The 18,446-nt window shown below is 38.2% G+C and overlaps 1 protein-coding gene across 4 annotated transcripts in view; it reads right to left on the bottom strand.

Annotated features, from left to right (window-relative positions):
- The window catches only part of LOC111596275 (stathmin), an 89,487-nt gene that overhangs the window by 36,702 nt on the left and 34,339 nt on the right, over positions 1-18,446 (bottom strand). For 2 of the 4 annotated variants that reach the window (XM_023310416.2, XM_023310417.2), the window contains exon 1: positions 8,512-8,617. The exons of 1 other annotated variant lie outside the window; for it this stretch is intronic. In XM_023310416.2, the coding sequence (XP_023166184.1) occupies positions 8,512-8,590 (79 nt within the window). In that variant the 5' untranslated portion in view covers positions 8,591-8,617. Of the gene's footprint in view, positions 1-8,511; positions 8,638-18,446 lie in introns of those variants that run through there. One more of the 4 variants, XM_023310420.2, reaches the window with a different exon arrangement.

Below are 18,446 nucleotides of genomic sequence, written 5' to 3'. Positions count from 1 at the left end.
GACTCGCACACACATTTTTTTGGTGTATTCCATTTAAAAAGCAAAACAAAGTTTTTCATGTGTGAGGTAAAAGGAGAAAATTACACACCAGAGACCTCAGACCAGAGAGCATCCATAAAACTCTCTGCCGTCCAGGCATTATTTATGACTTTCGACAAATTTGTTGAAATACAAGAGCGGCGCACACACAAAAGGTGAAAATACACAGGCGAGTAAATGAAAAGCAAGAAACAAAAAACATGCATGTTTCAGCCATTGCCAGAACTTTGTCAACTTTGACAGCGCATCAAATGCGGCGCACGAAAGAAAAACAACTTTGAAAAATAAACAACGGATAATGGAAACGTTTACTGTTATTTTACGGGGGCAGCTGATGTTAGTAACGGTTCAACTAACTGTCGCTTTTATGCTTGCCCATACAGCTGAAAGAGTCTATTGGTTTTCTTGTTTGATTGTGACCACGACGGATTGCAGTGAATCTAGTCAACAGATTTATATCTAGGACCTCAAAGATCGGCTTACATTTATCATATCATATCTACTATTATCTACTATATTCGTGCCATATCAATAAGAGCAAGACTTTAAACAGTTTTCAAATAGGATTATCAACTTTAAAGAATAGATAGACCTATAGTCTTTTATGGCTATGAAAATGAAAATACTTGTTAAACTTTTGTTTATTCTTACTGGATTGAACAGCTCTAATTGAAAATTACGTTTCGTATATACGAATATTTTTATAGATCTAGCTTGGCTTCAATCAGTCTCTGTATCTTCTTTCTCAGCCTCTTCTCTATATATATATATATATATATATCTCTGTCTCTCTCTCTCTCTCTTTGTTTGTCTTTTTTCTCTCATCTTTCGCGCTCCCTCTGATTTTCTCTCTTCCTTCCTTCCTTTCTCCCTCTCTAGAGAGCAAGTTAGAGAGGAATTCTTCCTCTCTGCTTATTTTTCTTCCTCTCTTCATCTTCCAGTCTCATTGCTCCAATACTCCATTAGACGCTATTTTATCCTTCTTTGCATGCGTATCAAAGCTTCTCTTAATACACTGAAACCACCCACAAATTAATGCTTACAGCTGATGATGCCTCGCCGTCTCAATAAGCTCTTCATTTCCTCTCGATACGGCTGTAGGATTTCCGCTTTGCTTAGCTCAAACAGCTTGGCCTTAATGAACTACCTCAAGAGTATATACACATATACATATTCACACATACATATAATATACATACATATGTATCTGTTTACATCGATAAGTCAGCCATAATTTCTAAGCCTCGCCACTCGCCACTCGAGCTGCTCGTTTACATTATTTCAAGGACAACTCGAGAATGTTAATGGCTGACAAATATTTTCCTTTCCTTTTCCTTTCCTTTCCACTTTTTTTACATGTCAAGTAAAAGTCACGCAACACATATACGATATATAAGTACATATGTAGCTATATATCGTATGCATATTTAAGTATTATAATTTTCAGTCAATCTAGAGCTTAGCAACTGTCTAAGCGAGGCCTTTTCCTATTGGGTTCTGGTAATTACAAGACTCCAGCCAAGAGTCGTTATGTCAAATATAATGATTAAAACGTTTTATGTTGGGGTTTGAGTCTTATGTTGGCGTGTCGATTGTTTGCCGGCGCCTAAAAGTCGGCAATGGAAAAATAAACGTAAAAATGTTCACGATGCAGAGAAATGTTTTATGTAACTTAAGCCAGCGACTGTTGAGCTTGCAGAGAGAGAATTTGTTTTTATCTATTTTATATTCTTAATTACGAATTTTCATTTTTTTTAAAATTATTTGTATTAAATATTGTCAGTTTAGAAAAGATTCAAAGGATGAGCTACATCTAGAGAATCTCATTATGCAAATTTTAGTATCTAAGGTCAAAAAGATTTCAAATCTTTCTGTCAATTCATTGCCATTCGTTTTATCAAGGTTTAATAGCCTTCAATTGACATTATTAGAATATATCGATATTTATCGATTATTATTATGATTATTAGAATAGTATTTTACACTTGTAACCGAAACTGTGTATAGTATATTTTTAAAAGAGAGTTTATATGAGAATGTCTCTAACTAGTTTATGCTATTGCATCAATCAAATAGATGGCCAAACAGCGAGAACTAGATTGACTCAGCTAATTATTATGATCACGATAATATATATTTTATAAGCTGGTACAAATGTCTTAAAGTCTTTATTCCTAACATTATATTTTTCTCATATCACCTACTTTTTATTAGAAGCTAAAAGCATTTCAAGCTCTGCTTAGATTAAGCTTAACACCCACAGCATTTGTACATTTAATATGAGAAATTAATGCACATATAAGTGAATGTATCCATAGCTATATAAGAAGTTAATATATGCAGCAGGATAAATATGTTTTTGCCACAGCAGCTGTTCACGAACATTTTGGCAAATGAAACACATTTGCTTAGTTAATTTCAGTTCAAATGTTTCCTAATCCCATGCCTCTGTCTCTCTCTCTCTCTCTCTCTCTCTCTCTCTCTTGGCAAAGCAATTTGTGGACATTTACAACACATGTTTAGCTCTGTGGGCGGTTGTAATCCATCATATGAAATGGTTTGGCCCCACTCTGCCCCAAGTTGGCCGCAAGCTGTCGAGCACATTTGCCTGAAAGATGCATCAAATTATATTCACATTGACATCGGCTCAACTTCATTACGGCCTGCTGTTGCTATCCGTCCGTTGCAGTCGCAATTCATCTTAATTGATTTATGCCTTGGGCATGACTTAACTAATATTATTTATATATTACATAGATGTTATAGTTTTGTAATTAAGTTAATTAATTTTTGCATTCAATTTGAATTTTGATTAAAGTTTTCCTCTCTCGCAGCTTTATTTTTTTAAGCAAAGTTCACTTTAAAACTTTTGGCATTGCTCGAGCATTTCAAGTCCTTTGCACATTCCACATTTTAACACCAATTCAAACAATTTGCAGCGCTTCCGTTGCAGCAACAGCAGTGGAAAAAGCATTTTCAATTGCAATTTTGTAGCTAGGAAATCTAATTTGCCAAAACCGAAAAGCAAAGTGAACCCCGCACAGCCAAAACCCCAAGCCCAACCAGGCGAGGCTAAGCACAAAGAGCACACATATCTGACAGAGATAGGATGAGAGGCAGCTAGCTAGAGAGTGAGAGACAGAGATAGAGAGTGAGTGGGAAGGGAAGGCAGTTGCAGTGAGACATGTTCGGCCCCAGAGCAACGGCACTCACAATTAGTGGCGCCAAATTAAAAACCAGCATGTTTCAGCTTTAACCTTGGGCCAAAGGCAAAACGTTTGGATGTGGACTTTTGGCCTGCTTCCCATTTCCACGAAATTAAGATGTTTCCACACATACACACACAGAGCCACACTGACTTGTGCAGGTTGTGTATTTGCCACAATTTAGACATGTGTCAAATGATAATTGAGCTGTGTTTGCCTGTCAATTTGCTGTAATTTCCATAATTTATACTAGGAAGCAATCAATGGAATGCTTTTACTCTTTAAATACTAAAAAATACTGACATTATACTGCAAAGAATACCAAAGTGTTTATATAATGCATTAGACTGCAAAATGTGCTACTAAAGTTAATAGCTCGACGTGAATTCAAGACTATTTCTAACGGTAGTTCAAGTATTTCATTGATTTTTTTTGGTTTGGCTTGACTAAGAGATACCCGGCACGTGTTGTAGCTTCATAACATATGTATGTATGTGTGTATGTATGTATTTATTTATGTATTTATGTATGTATGTATGTATATATGTATGTATGTATGTATATATGTATGTATGTATGTATGTATGTATGTATGTATATATGTATGTATGTATGTATGTATGTATGTATGTATGTATGTATGTATGTATGTATGTATGTATATATGTATGTATGTATGTATGTATATATATATATATATGTATGTATGTATGTATGTATGTATTTTTGTATGTACACACGTATGTATACATACATATATATATACATATATTCATGTATTTGCGATCCTTACGATCATTGCTCATGAGAATTTGCTATTTGAAGCTATTTTTATACTCGATCAGCAAGTGCAAAGAGCATATTAGCTTCCTACACGGAAGAATAAGAATATTGAGTAAGCATTTCAGGCAAATAGCTTCTCTATATGATACTAGATATATATAAGATGCTTTCACATATATTCTTCATCCGCTCTGTTACAGTAAACACTCTTCAAATGTGCTACAAAATTTTACAGAATTTCTCTAATTCATATAACTGTTTCATATAATAAACTGTTGCTTATTTATTTAGATATATAGTTTAATTCCTTCTCATTGCTTTAGCGTGCAGTCACTGTAGACCAGATCTTGTCTAAGACAATCAATTTTCCAGCAGCTGCATTTCCAGCTTATTTACTTTTATTAGTGCAACCCATTCGAAATGTCTATTATATCTTTCTACACGTGTCGAGTGCAAATTGAGCTGTTATTTTGTAACCTGCACTCGTAATTAGGTACGGTTACGCGGCAAGATTTATAGTCCCAGGTGGGTGGAGAGAATTGTGAAAAATACCTTCGTCAATTGAAAAATTGCCCATATGCAGTGGGGCGAGAGGGTGAGGCTAAGGGAGCGGCTGCGGCTGAGGTAAAGCAGATGAAGACAAAGTTAAATGTTTTTCTTGTGCAAAACGCATGTAAGTAATTTGTTGAGGTGTTTGTCTTTCATCTTGTTTTAGATACCCTAGCAGAGGGTGGAGCAGGGAGTGCCTGACTAGAAAGGGAGAGAGACAGAGATAAAACTGTAGGAATCTTATTTTTTATTTGTGCTAGAATTTGCTTTTAAAACAATGCAGACTAGAATAGATCCATTTTACTACTTACTTTATAAATGTCAATTAAATAGAAGAATATTTTTATTTAATCTGGGATCCATTTTTGTAACTGATCTCTAAGAACTACTTTCGCTATGAAGATATGGGTAACCAGCGTTCAATCAAGGATAAAGCAATAGTTGTACCTGATCGATGAGAATTATTTTTACAATGAAAACATACATTGCTATAACCTGAAACTTCAGTTAATGCTGCTACTCATTACATTTAAAAGATAGAGTATCTGCAACTGTATTACAAATCAGCTCAACATGGTATGCTAGTAACTAGCGTGGCAACATGGGATTACAATACTGCAGCCACTTCAGTGTCTGAGCATTTCTCATTCAAATTTCTATTTTTTATATATTTCTAACAGATCTCTAAGAGTTATTATTGAAATGATAATAATATAATATATATATATATTAATATATATATTTCTTTATTAGTTATCTAAAATATTTTATAAAAATTTCATTTTTATTTTATTTGCCAATACTTTTTAAGAAGATCTGAATTGGCCTTAGTTGGTCTTGGGTTTAGGCTATGATCTGAGCCCTTTTTTGCTTATTCTTTCAATAGTTTTACTGCCTGACTTCCTTCCATACTTCTCGCCTTGCTCCCCCCTAAACAAATCGGATCTTTAAGATCCCTTCACTACAAGAAAACAATATATTCAGTTTCTATTTCTATACGAGGGTTGCTCAACAAATTAATAACTTTTTCTGCTACCCATAGCTAGGGTACTTCGCCAGTCTATGCTTTCATTGTTCTCTTTTTCTACCTTCTCTCTTTTATTCCTTTTTTTTAGCGTAAGGTGCCTGTGTCAATAAATCAATAAACGCCTTCCACTGTCATCGTCATTGTGTGTTGCTCTCTATGTGTGTGTGTGTGTGTGTGTGTGTGGCTTGTGCTTGTGCTCGCTGAGCCGTGTGCATATTGCGCAATCATTTCGTATTCGTAGGTGCGTTTGTTTGCCTCGATTATTGCATTTTAATGGCCCAATACAATATAAATAAAATCATTGGCATAACTGAATTGCCTTGTCCAGTTGTAATGCAGACATATTCTGTATGCATTAATACAAAACATGAACAATACGAAAGTAGTAGTAGAAGAAGACGAAGAAGAAGTTGCTATTTGCGCCTGGAACTAAAATGAAATTCCATCAGCCGCTTACAAAGCGTGTGGCATGCGGCTCCAATTGGCATGCGGCATGACTCATCGTTGCCGGCTGACTGGCGCCAGCCATTGCGCTGCCAGGGCAAGGGGCACCATAAAAAAAAAGCGACAACAACAACAACTAATGGCAACAAACAGTCATCCACGAAATTGTTATTGCCTACTTGGTGGCATTTAGATGCGCCTTTCCACACAGCAAAAATCAACGTCATATACCCAGTCTTATTTTTTCGTTTTTATGGTTAGTCTCTCTCTCTCTCTCTCTCACATACACTCTCTCCCACTCTCTCGCTCTCTTCGACTTTGTCTGTGTTTTGCTATCTAAAATTGATTTTCCCTACCAACAGATTTTCTTTTTCGTATTTTTCAGCCGGCCTTAAGCCTTAGTCCTTCATCTAGTCTTTGTTGTTGTTGTTGTTGTTGTTGTTGTATTACATAATTGTCTTGGGCCTGTTGATGACTTAATAGGTCTCTTACTAACGTCCTTGACTATATTTTTGCCAGACATCATCCTGCCAGGTGCCGTTGGCATTTCATATGATTGATGAACTCAGCATTCAGTTTTGATTGACTTCGATCTAATCGTCGCCCATTCATTGAATTGCCAAACAGTAAATGTTGAACAACAGTTACATAATATGTTGATTATCATGAAAATGTCTATGTAGAAAGGGCATAAATTGATGTAAGATTAATCAGATTCCAGCATATAATGGATTACACTATGCTCACACGTATCTGAGTAGGAATATATGATTATATGAATGCATATATGAGTGAATGGATATGAATGTATATGTGAATATATGATATACTATATATGAATATATTTGAATGCATGTATGTATATATGAATGAATAGATATGAATATTTATGAATACATAAGTGTGTATAAACGATTCTATGTATGAATATATGAATGAATATATATTAATGCATATTTGAATACGTGAGTGTATAGATATGAATGTATTTATGAATGAATGTATGTATGAATATATGAATTAATATATATGAAGAAATGAGTGTATAGATATGAATGAATATGAATAAGAGTGTATATACATGAATACATATTTGAATATATGAATACATGAATGTATTTATGAATACTGATCTTGAATGCATGTCTAAACTTGTACTTATTATAATATATAATTCTGGATCCAGTTTGTAAACTATATATAATAGATCGAGAATCTTTTACGATCTATATTGTTATTTAAGCTCTGTTCCTCGTTATATACAATCTAATAAGTTTGTGTAATTGTTCGAGAAACGCTGGTACCCAGTTGAACACCTTATATAGAGTATCTAAACCTGTTTGAGCATCTATGAACTGCTATAAATATTATTTCTTAAAATGTTATATATCTCAATAATCGTTCCAGTTTATATAGCCCATAAACTGAACCTGCTCTAGCAGCCTCAACTTTTTTTTAGCAAATTCTCAACCCTCCCTCAGGCACTCTCAAATGTTCTGCATTTGACTTCAACTATTAGCCATTGAGAATTGAAGTATTCAAATGGGGTTTGCCTGCATTTGAGGCACTGCCAACTCTTTAGCTCATTCAATGGTCAAGCATCTTTGTCAGGTGCTCGTCATTTCTCAAAGCTCGCCCACAAAAACATTGTGCGAACAATCAAAAAGTTGAACGCAAGGCAAATTGAACCTAATTTAACGATTCTACGATAACTACAACCACAATGAAAGGCCAAAAACCTAAGGTCAACAACAGAGAGAAACGGTCAAGAGCAGCTAGCAGAGGGAACTACAAATATAACGAGCTCTGGGCATAAGTTGTGCTTGAGCATAACTTTTATTCGAACATACGTGAGGGCACTTTAAACTGGAATACCCTTAACTTTTATTATGGGACAAGCCAAAAAAAAACCCCAAAGAATAACAAACACACAAAAGCTTGAAATTGTTTTGACCTTGGTAACAAAAAGTGTAAAAACAATCAAAATGATACGAGTTGAAGTACATTTTTAAAACTAACTTAAAAACGCCTAGAATTGTTAGCAAATTCATGTTAGGTTAAGTAGTACTTGCGCTACTACCATTTCTACTACTATTTCCTATGCATTCTCAAATGCCCAAGTCGAATCCTGGCAAAATTGATTGATAGTAATATTTATGCTACTACTAAAATGTATACTACTATTTGTTAAATGCCTCAAAGCAAGTTCATTGCTAGTAGTAGTCTTTAAGCTACTACTTTTAAGTTTAGTAGTATTTACTATTTCTTATATGCACTTTGTCTAAAGTGAAGCAAATTCGTGCTACTACCTTTTAAGTTTAGTAGTATTTATGCTGCTACTACTATGTCCTGCATACATTTTGCAATGCCTCCAGTCGAATTGTTACCAAAATTCATGTTTCTGTTAGATTAAGTAGTAGTTTATGCTACCACTTTCTACTACTATTTTTTGTTTGAGCTTACCCGCTGGCAAAATGCCCGGCGCACGGCAAGTATGGCAGAAGCACTGCATCACCGAATCGCGTACTAATCCAATCAGCATGTTGATAGCCTTTCTTTGACGTTTATAAACAAATATGTGTATAGAGTAGTAGATTATAGTAAAGGGTATTTAGCAGTAGTTTTCGGATATGTGAGTGTTGCCAACTAAATATTTGTGTTGCCTACTTTTGCGAGCGCAACGCACAGTTAGTATTGTTTGAATTAATATTTTATTTAATATAATTGATTTAGAATTATTATTTAATTAAAATTGTCTAATTTATGCAAATGTTTCCGATTATTTTAGCCGCGCTAAAATGTATGCTACGATTTTTGTTGTTTTGTTTTTTGGTGCTTTGTATTTGTTTACAAATCACGGCGGCGTATTTTTTTGTGATTTTGCTTTTGACTGCGTTATTTTTGCGTCTTCCCTTTTGCTGTGGCTTTCAAGAACGACACTGACAAAGAGAAATCGACGCTTACGACAAAACAGCACGAATACGTAACGAGCGCAACGAACGACGAAGACAAACTAAATTATGTCGATGTTAATTTTTCAGCAGCAGGCGAGCAACTGACGTCGTCGACGCTGACGCCAACGTTAACGTTGAACGTTGAAAGCGGACGCCGACGCTGACGCTAACGTCGCTGTCGGCAGCTCTGTCGCTGGCACTGGCAAGGACAATGCATATGGCAAAAAGGACAAACCACTTTGGGGCGCAACAGAGCTGGCGGCATTCACAACAGCTCCCCCAAGACAGAGCCAACCAAAAATAGAAAGAGAGCGAGAGCTAACAGAGAGAGAGAGAAAGAGAGAGAGTGCAACACAACAGCAGCAGCGCGAGAGAGCCAATGCGTATCTTTTAGAGGGTTGTCTTATGTGGGAGCGAGTGGATTTGTCTACAAAGAAGAGGGTTAAGCGTAGCTTAAAATATATTTATAAATACAAAAAATAATAACAAATAAATATAATTCGATTTTCTTCTGTCAAATAAGTGAAATAAATTTTCCCATTTCATGAAATTGATGTTATAATTTTTTGCGTTTTCGACCTTGCTGCGTAACCTTAATGTGCGAAATTTCGAAAACTAGTTTCGAAACATGCGCCGTGAGCAGAACAGCGAACTTTTTGCTTCATTGTTTTTGTTGTTATTTAACGGCAGCGGCGGAGCATGCAGATAGAAGTGTAAGAAGAAGAATAGAGAGAAAGAGAGTAAGGAAATGCCACCCACAGAGCGTTCAATGCGTGTAACTGTAAATGCAGTTGAGCAAGGAAAGCCGGCTTATAACACAGTGTGAACTGCTGCATTTACGCGCAATCATTTAACTATATACAAATATATTTTGTTTATACTACTAAAATTATTTTTAAATCAGAGTAATTAAGTAATGTTAGTTACTGCTTATAAGTTAAATAAATTAAAAACAAATGAATCATTTGTATTAAAATTAATTTTTAAAAATATGTATTTAAATTTATTTCAAATCGCGATCAGTCGTTCGACCTGTAAAGACGTGAATTCGAACAGCCTTCGCTTAAGCTCTACTGCTGCAGAGTTCTAAAAATAGAACTTTGCGGTGCATTCTTCAACGCAACAGCAACAAAAACCGCACACGCAGCGTTTTCTTATCGCTTGCTTCCGCGTAACTCAATTGCTTTAATTGTAATTTACGAAATTTCGTCGCTTGGCGCGAGTGCGCCTGCACTCAAAAGCACAATCCGCGATGACATCTAATGTCAATGACCGCGCTACAGCTGTAAAGGTAAATGCAGAAATGCAAGCCCAGCTTAACGTTGTGATGGCAAATAGGCAAGCCTCCATCATGCCAATAAACTCAAAAATAGATATCGCCTCCGTGCAAGGCATCACTAACAACAAAAACACGAAACGTAAACAGCCAAATTCACCAAAAACCATCAAGAAAAGGCTCATCTTCGACGAACCAAGCACCAGCAATGCAGCATTAATATCAGAAAATCGATTTTCACTGCTCGTAGAAGAAGATGAAGACTACAGCGAATCACCTGTAGCTCCAGAAGCCCCAGTATTGACCGACCAGCAAACTACACCGAAACCTCGTCCGCCCCCCATATGGTGTCCAAACATCAAGTCTGTGGCCCTACTTCAACAGATAATAGATAAAGTAATTGATGCTAAATCATACGTAATTAAGCCAAAGAAGAATAACATAGGTGTATTAACCCAATGCAGTGAGGACTATCGCAGAGTTATAGACCACTTTACTAAGCTGGAATTGGAGTTCCACTGCTACCAGCTTAAGGAGGACAAACCATATAGAGTCGTGTTCAAAGGGCTTCACTCCAGCACTGATACAACACTAATTAAAAAGGAATTGGAAACCAAAGGCCACACAATTACAAATGTGCACAACCCACTGAGCCGTATGGACAAAACACCGCTAAATATATTTTTTGTTGACGTGGCTCAGGCCCCCAACAACAAAGAAATTTTGGACATTCGAGTTGTCTGCAGGCAACGCTGCACAGTGGAACTGCCAAGAAGATACAACGACCTGACACAATGCCATCGCTGTCAAGAATTTGGACACACACAACGCTACTGCCACAAAGCTCCCAGGTGTGTGCGTTGCGCCGGGAAACACGCATCCAAAGACTGCACCCGCGAAAAGGACCAGGCACCAACTTGTGTGCACTGTGAGTTACAGCACCCAGCCAACTATAAGGGCTGCCAAGTATACAAGCGGTTGCGCAAATTGCAATCCCCAGCACAAAAAAGGAGTCCCACACAAACACCGTCTACGGGTCCGAGTACTGCTTCCGAAATTACAAGGCCCCGGAGCATTACCCAAGCCACGAGCTTTGCAACGCCTATTAGTGGTGTTTCTTACGCACAGGCCGCTAGAGGTGGACCGTCAAATAAGAATACCACAAGTGACACTTTGTTCACTGAAATGCTTCAGCAACAACAACGTCAGTTTGACGCAATTAATGCCGAGCTCAAAGCGATGCGAGAAGTACAATCCCAACAAGCAACCATGCTAAACAGTTTAATGGCCATCATAACCAAGCTTGCCTACAAATAATGGCTTTACGTGTGGGTATCTGGAACGCCAATGGCCTGAGAAACAAGACTCAGGAACTGGCTGCGTTTCTCTCACAAGAAAACATAGATATAATGTTAATAACAGAAACTCATGAGTGCCCCACTACACAAATTTTCGGATACGAACACTATCAGGCTCATGGTGAAGGAGCAAACTGCTTTGGTGGATCCTCAATCCTCATACGAGCAACAATACCGCATACACCTTTACTGTCAATTTGCAACGCAACAATGCAGGTCTCAGCCATCACCCTGCCTACGTCTATTGGAGCGATCGAAGTTGCGTCAATTTATCTTCCGCCAAACACTGGTCTGTGTGATCATCACATGGAACAGGTTCTAGGCCAAAGGTTGAATAAGACCCTCATCGGCGGCGACTGGAATGGATGGCACCCATTTTGGGGAAGCAATAGTGCGAATCGTCGCGGAGAAGTCATATTTGAGGCGATTCAAAACTTACAATTCAGCATATTGGCGACTGGAGCCCCCACCCGTTACCCAATTAATGGACACAGGCCCTCGGCAATCGACTTCGCTGTCTACAAAGGCATCTGTGACCGGCAATTGACCATTGAAGAATCCTTGGACCTATCCTCTGACCACCTGCCACTAATAGTCACAATCCACGCGCAGCCACAGCCCTTGCCCATTAGGAAACAACTACTGCCAGCAGGATCAGATTTAGGAGTCTTTAGGCGCGAGCTCCATTACTCTTTGCACATAGAAATGGAACTTAACACTCCTGAAGACGTGGACTACGCAGCAAACAAACTGCAGGAAGAAATAGTCAAAGCTGCGCACCAAGCCGCCCCACCATCTTGCCAAACAAGACAACAGTCTCCGTACAACATCCCCCTCACCTTGGAGGCCCAACACCTACTAATACACAAAAGATGGGCCAGGAGACGCTGGTTAAGATTACGCACGCCTGATGCCAAATCCACGTACAACGAAGCCACGAGGCATCTTAAAGCTGCTCTCGCCCTGCTTCAAAAGAGGTGTATCAGCGATGCGCTGGTACGAGCTGAATCGCCCACTGACGCAGAGTTTCAATTATGGAAATTTACAAGAAAGCTCAAACGGCAGCCAATACGTCGACATCCCATTCGGAGCATTTCTGGTTCCTGGCACATTGGTGACGAAGCTCAAGCTGAGGCTTTTGCAAACCACCTTCAAGACCAATTCACGCCGGTGATTACCGCAGAGGCCTCAGAAATCGAAGCAACAGAAGACATCGTTCTCTCGCCCCTCCCAGCTGAAGACCAGATAACTGGATGTACAAAAGAAGAGGTTCTTGAACACATCAGAAGAGTGAAGGCAAAAAAATCCCCTGGATATGATCTAATAAACGGCAGAGTCCTTAGAGCACTGCCTGACTCCACCATAGACTACATAACTATGGTGTACAACGCCATGCTCCGCATCCGGCACTTTCCAGCCTGCTGGAAGCGCGCCGTGATTGTGATGATTCCTAAGCCTGGCAAACCCGTGGGAGAAATTGAGTCGTACAGACCAATTAGCCTGTTGCCAGTACTCTCCAAAATATTCGAAAGAATATTTCTGGAACGAGTACTGACACATCTGGGACGCCAGGAGGCCATTCCAAACCATCAGTTTGGCTTCAGGAGACAGCATGGAACACCGGAACAGGTTCACAGAGTTGTGCACCATATCCTTGGAGCCTTTGAAGAAAAGATGTACTGCTCTGCCGTCTTTTTAGACATCAAACAGGCGTTTGATCGAGTTTGGCACCTGGGACTGCTGCAGAAAGTGAGGACCACCCTTCCAGCCCCATTTTTCGCGTTGCTATCCTCATACCTTATTGGAAGAACCTTCCAAGTGTCAAGGGGGCAAGCAGTATCCTTGACTAGACCAATTATGGCTGGAGTACCACAGGGTAGTGTTCTAGGCCCAACACTTTATACTTTATTCACAGGAGATATGCCAACTCCCGAGCCAAATATAGGAAGTACAGATGCAGTACTCATAGCGACCTATGCAGATGACACCGCCATCTTATCACGTCACGTATCTGCGCAAGAAGCTTCAGACTCACTACAAAAATATCTGGACTCTTTCGGACGCTGGGCAAAACGGTGGTGTATCACCATTAATGCACAAAAGTCTGTACATACTACCTTCGCCACTAGAAGAGGAGATTGCCCAAGCGTTGCATTGGGGCCCACTATTCCCAAAGCCTCAAAAGTAAAGTACCTTGGTATCACTCTTGACAGAAGGCTGACTTTTAAAGCGCACATAAGTCAAGTAACCTCAAAATGCAAAAGCAAGCTAAAAACCCTCGACTGGATGCTGAGAGCTTCAAGCAAGTTGTCTTACAGCAGCAAGGCCGCCATCTACAAGGCAATAGTTGTCCCAACCTTCGTATATGGTATCTCTCTATGGGGCTCCTCGGCGAAGACTACAAGGAACAAAATTCAGACCCTGCAGAATAAAGCACTACGCAGATGGACTGGAGCCAGCTGGTTTGTAAGAAACTCAGTCTTACATAGGGATTTAGCAATTCCCACAGTTGCTGAACTCATTGGGCGACACAGTTCAAGATACGCGGACAGACTTGCAGCGCATCCTAACCATCTCGCAAGCAACCTGGCTATAAACAACAATAGGCGAAGACTGAAGAGATTGCATCCTCTAGACAATATAAGAACTAATTAAGATAGTAGCTACAAGTGCAGAATAATTGGCATATCTGCCCTCCCATTAGTTAAGGTTTAGAGCTAAATGCGCTATAGAGTCTAAGACAATAAGCTGCAACAAAATAAAGAAAAAAAAAAAAAAAAAAAAAAAAAAAAAAAAAAAAAAAAAAAAAAATTTATTTATCAAAAATAAAATAATTTAGCGTATTTTAAAAATTCTCAGAAAACGTTCAAATTACATTAAAATTTCTCAAAAAATATGTAGCACAATTTCAAGTACTTCTTTTAACAATTTTTTTTTTTATTATTAAGTGTAGAACCTGTACAATCAAATTTAGTACCTTAACAACACATATATATGGAATTAGAGTCAAATTATGAGGAATTAAAAGTTAATAGTTTACTGCACTCCCATCGTTTTGACAAAGCCTTGCCGTTTAAGTCGTCTTAGAGGTCTGGTAGGAATTAGACCTCTTGCAAGTAGGCTTCGGTGTCGTTGCAATCTATCCATGTATCTGCTTGTATGTCTTCCAATCTGCTCTTCGAAAGTAAACAGCTTGAGATCTCTATGGAGTATTGAGCCTCGTATATACCAGGGAGAGTTGGTTATCTGTCGTAGTACTTGGTTCTGCAATACCTGAACCTGCTTGTATTTCAAGTACTAAACACAATATATTGTGTTTTCAAAGCCCCTTAACATTTTCGAATATATAAATGTTTTTTTTTTGTAGCTGGCAACGCTCTAAAGAGAGCATAAACGCTTAAGCCAGCTGACATGCCCACGCAGCGTATGCGTTGCTCTCTCTCTCGCGCTCTCTCACTCGCCCTCCCCCTTTCATATTGCAGCAGGTTGTTCGCTGAGCCGAAAAAAAAACTAATTTTCGAATATCGAAAAAAATATTAACTGCAATTAAATTAGATGGCAACAGAGCGAACGAGCGAACAAATAAATAAAGCTGCGATGACTCAAAAAAGCACGAAAAACACGCAGAGAACAAAATGGAGAGAGAGAGAACGAGAGAGCGCGTGCACACACACACATATATTCTTCGCACAGTGGGTAGTGTGAAGCTGGCGACGTGTCGGCCCTGCCGAAAGGCGGACAAGGATATAGAGCGGCAATTTAAATGGCAGAACGGCGCCAGTGTCGAAACACAAGCAGCAGGGCAGTAGCCGATGAATCACAATGGGCCACACATAGGCCAGCAAAAGCAGTTGGAGTCCGACTTGGAGTTGGAGTCGGAACCAGTGAGCAGAGAGTTTGAGTTGAAGTTTGAGCCGGGAGCATAGCCTGCGGGCCTAACAGGCGACACTCTCGCCCACACAATGCTTTATGTCTGGCAAAAGAGAGGAGTGGAGAGAGAACAACAGAGAGGCTGGGGCTGGGGAACGCACAGAGATGCAACGACAGAGGCGGGAATATCATGACAGCAGCTTGTCGAAGGCATCGAAGCACACAATGCTTCTTCCTACAATATTATTTTGTTGACGTTGGGGGCGCGTTAGTAGGGGGTGCGGCCGGGCGGGAGGTGTTTGGGTTACGGCTCTCGTTTTGCATTTGAATTGCTTTGGAAATCATTTGCCGGCAAACACACAACGTGAATGCCGTCCCATCCGTCCGGATGAGCAGTTGAACTGAATGTGTCATGCCAAAGGGGCAGCTAGAGGGGGATATCATAATACTAGACACACACACACACCGGTATATATATGTATATATATATATATATATATATGTTTTATATAATGACATCAAAAGTGTGAACATTTGTGTGTTAAACGGCCAAACGGTTTAACACACAATTGTGTGTGTTAAGTGTGCTAAAAGTATTTTAATGATTATGTTCACGTTACAAAAGGGGCGTGGCAAACAGTGGTTGCGGTGGACTGCACAGGTGGGCAAATAGCTAAAGTTGAACTTTAACTTACGTAAAGTGTTTGATGTTTGCTGGCAGCTGACCATAAAATTCAATTGTGTTGGGGAAATTCCATAAAGAACTTACCTGAAAATAGAAAAATAGAGAAATATATTAAAATATAAGGATATATATATATGTATTCTTGCATTATAATATAAGATGTTCTGTTATAGTGAACAAATATTTCAAATAATTTAAATGCTGATTAACTTTTAATATCAAGACTTGACTTGACTAAGCTGGAAAACCTTTCTATATATTTAAGAATATGAAAATTATATAAAATAGTTGAAATTGAAATTCACTCAGATAATACTAATCTTTTCTAATCAAAAACGCCTATTAATTAATTTAACTATTAATTAACTAATTAAATAATTATAACCAGTCTAAATACATTCATTGGTTTTCAAAAAAAAATTTCAAAAAAAAAGTTTATACCTTTCTCTGACAACTTTATCTTTATCAATGAAGTCTTAGGCAGTTTCTATTATTTCGCATCATTCTCAATCATTCACTTTCATTCTCCATCAGTCACTGTCATTCTTTATCATTAACTAATCAATTAACAGTTGTCATAAGACTCAGTTCTATTCCAAGTAGTGTTTTACAGACAGCTAATTGTCATTTGTATTTTTACTCATTATCATTTACTGTCAATCTTTATCACTAACTATATTATCTATACACTAACTATATTATATTTAATATATATTAACTATATTACTTTAAATTTAAATAAATTCTAGACTATCCATAGTCTACTATGGACTGAATTGCTCTACATTTGCTGTTATTCCTATTCAACTCATTTCCCATTCTTCACTCTCATTAACATTTTATTATGAGTCAGTCACAGTTCACACTTATCTTCACAATCTTTTCACCTATCATGCACTGTCATCCCAGATCTTTAATTAATTCTCTTATTAGTCTCTATTATTAGCTACTCTATACTCTTCCTAACAAGCTTTCGAGTCACGTGTATTCTCTATAATTCATTCTCATTTCCTCTCATTCTCCATCATTTTCCATCATTCATAATCAATCTGACTCATTAAAACTTCTACAAGGAGTCGAAATATCACTCAGTTCTATTCCATTCATTGTCCACTATGGACATTCCTCATCTACATTTCGTTTCATTACCTATCATTAGCTGTGACTCTAGATCTTTTATAATATTTTTATTAGACCTTATCATTCATAGTCTTTCTCTATCACTCACTATAAATCTATAATAATATTTATAAACTTCTATGCTAGCCATATTTAAAGACTCATTTAGTCATTATCATTAGCATTTTCCATCATTCACTATCATTTGATATAATTAATAATCACATTTTTAGCTTTAAGTACACTCAGTTCAGGCTTTATGCTCAGCTATCAATTTAGACGCTGTCTTCAAGTCATTTGCATGCCCTATTCAGTCCCTTATCATTCATTATCATTCACTATCATTCATTGTCATTGTCTCTGTCATTAGCTGACTGGCAATTGGCAAACATTTGCGTCCATTTGCAGTTCAGGTTTTCCTACGCTTCTGCTGCCTCTTATCCACATTAACCCCACGGGGCAAGCGTTGCATTTGTTGCAGTTGAATGGCTCACTTAATTACAGCTAAGCGCTAAGTCTCACAGCTATGCTATCTCTGTCTCCCTCTCCCTCTCCCTCTCTCTCTCTCTGTTTAATTGAAATGCATTTCTTTAGCTTGCTTTATTCGCTTGGCTCCTTCGTGTATTGCATTTAATTAAGCAACTAAACAATTTTGCTGCACTCGACATTGACGATGACTAAACGAGTCTTTCGAGTGCCGCCACAGCATCGCAACTCATATGCAGACTGGCTAGCCCTAACCCCACCCCTACCCCTACCCGAGCCACCCCTTTTCATAATTATGCAACACTTGAAGCGAAATTAACTGCTTTGCTTAATATGAATACCATAATATTTTCTCTTTTTGCTTAGAACATAACGAACAATGAGACACGCAATGTTTGTTTCCACACTTTGGTCACACTGCTCTCTCTCTCTCTTTTCTCTTCTCTCTCTCTCTCTCTCTGTGTTGTTCTGCTTGCGTGTGCTCTAGTAGCACCACGTGCCGCCAGCCACCCGACATGGCTTATCCATAAATTTTCGCATGTTGCCAAACCAAATATGTACATTGATCCTGAAGTATGTATGTATTGCAGAGGGTAGCTTGACAAGTTGTTGATAATTTTGAAATTTATTTCATATAAAACAGAAAACTG

This window comes from Drosophila hydei, unplaced genomic scaffold (assembly GCF_003285905.1).
Source record: "Drosophila hydei strain 15085-1641.00,03,60 unplaced genomic scaffold, DhydRS2 tig00008116-arrow-pilon, whole genome shotgun sequence".
Taxonomy (NCBI): domain Eukaryota; kingdom Metazoa; phylum Arthropoda; class Insecta; order Diptera; family Drosophilidae; genus Drosophila; species Drosophila hydei.
The sequence above is the reverse complement of the archived record's forward strand: the minus strand, read 5'-3'. Positions and strand labels throughout refer to the sequence as shown.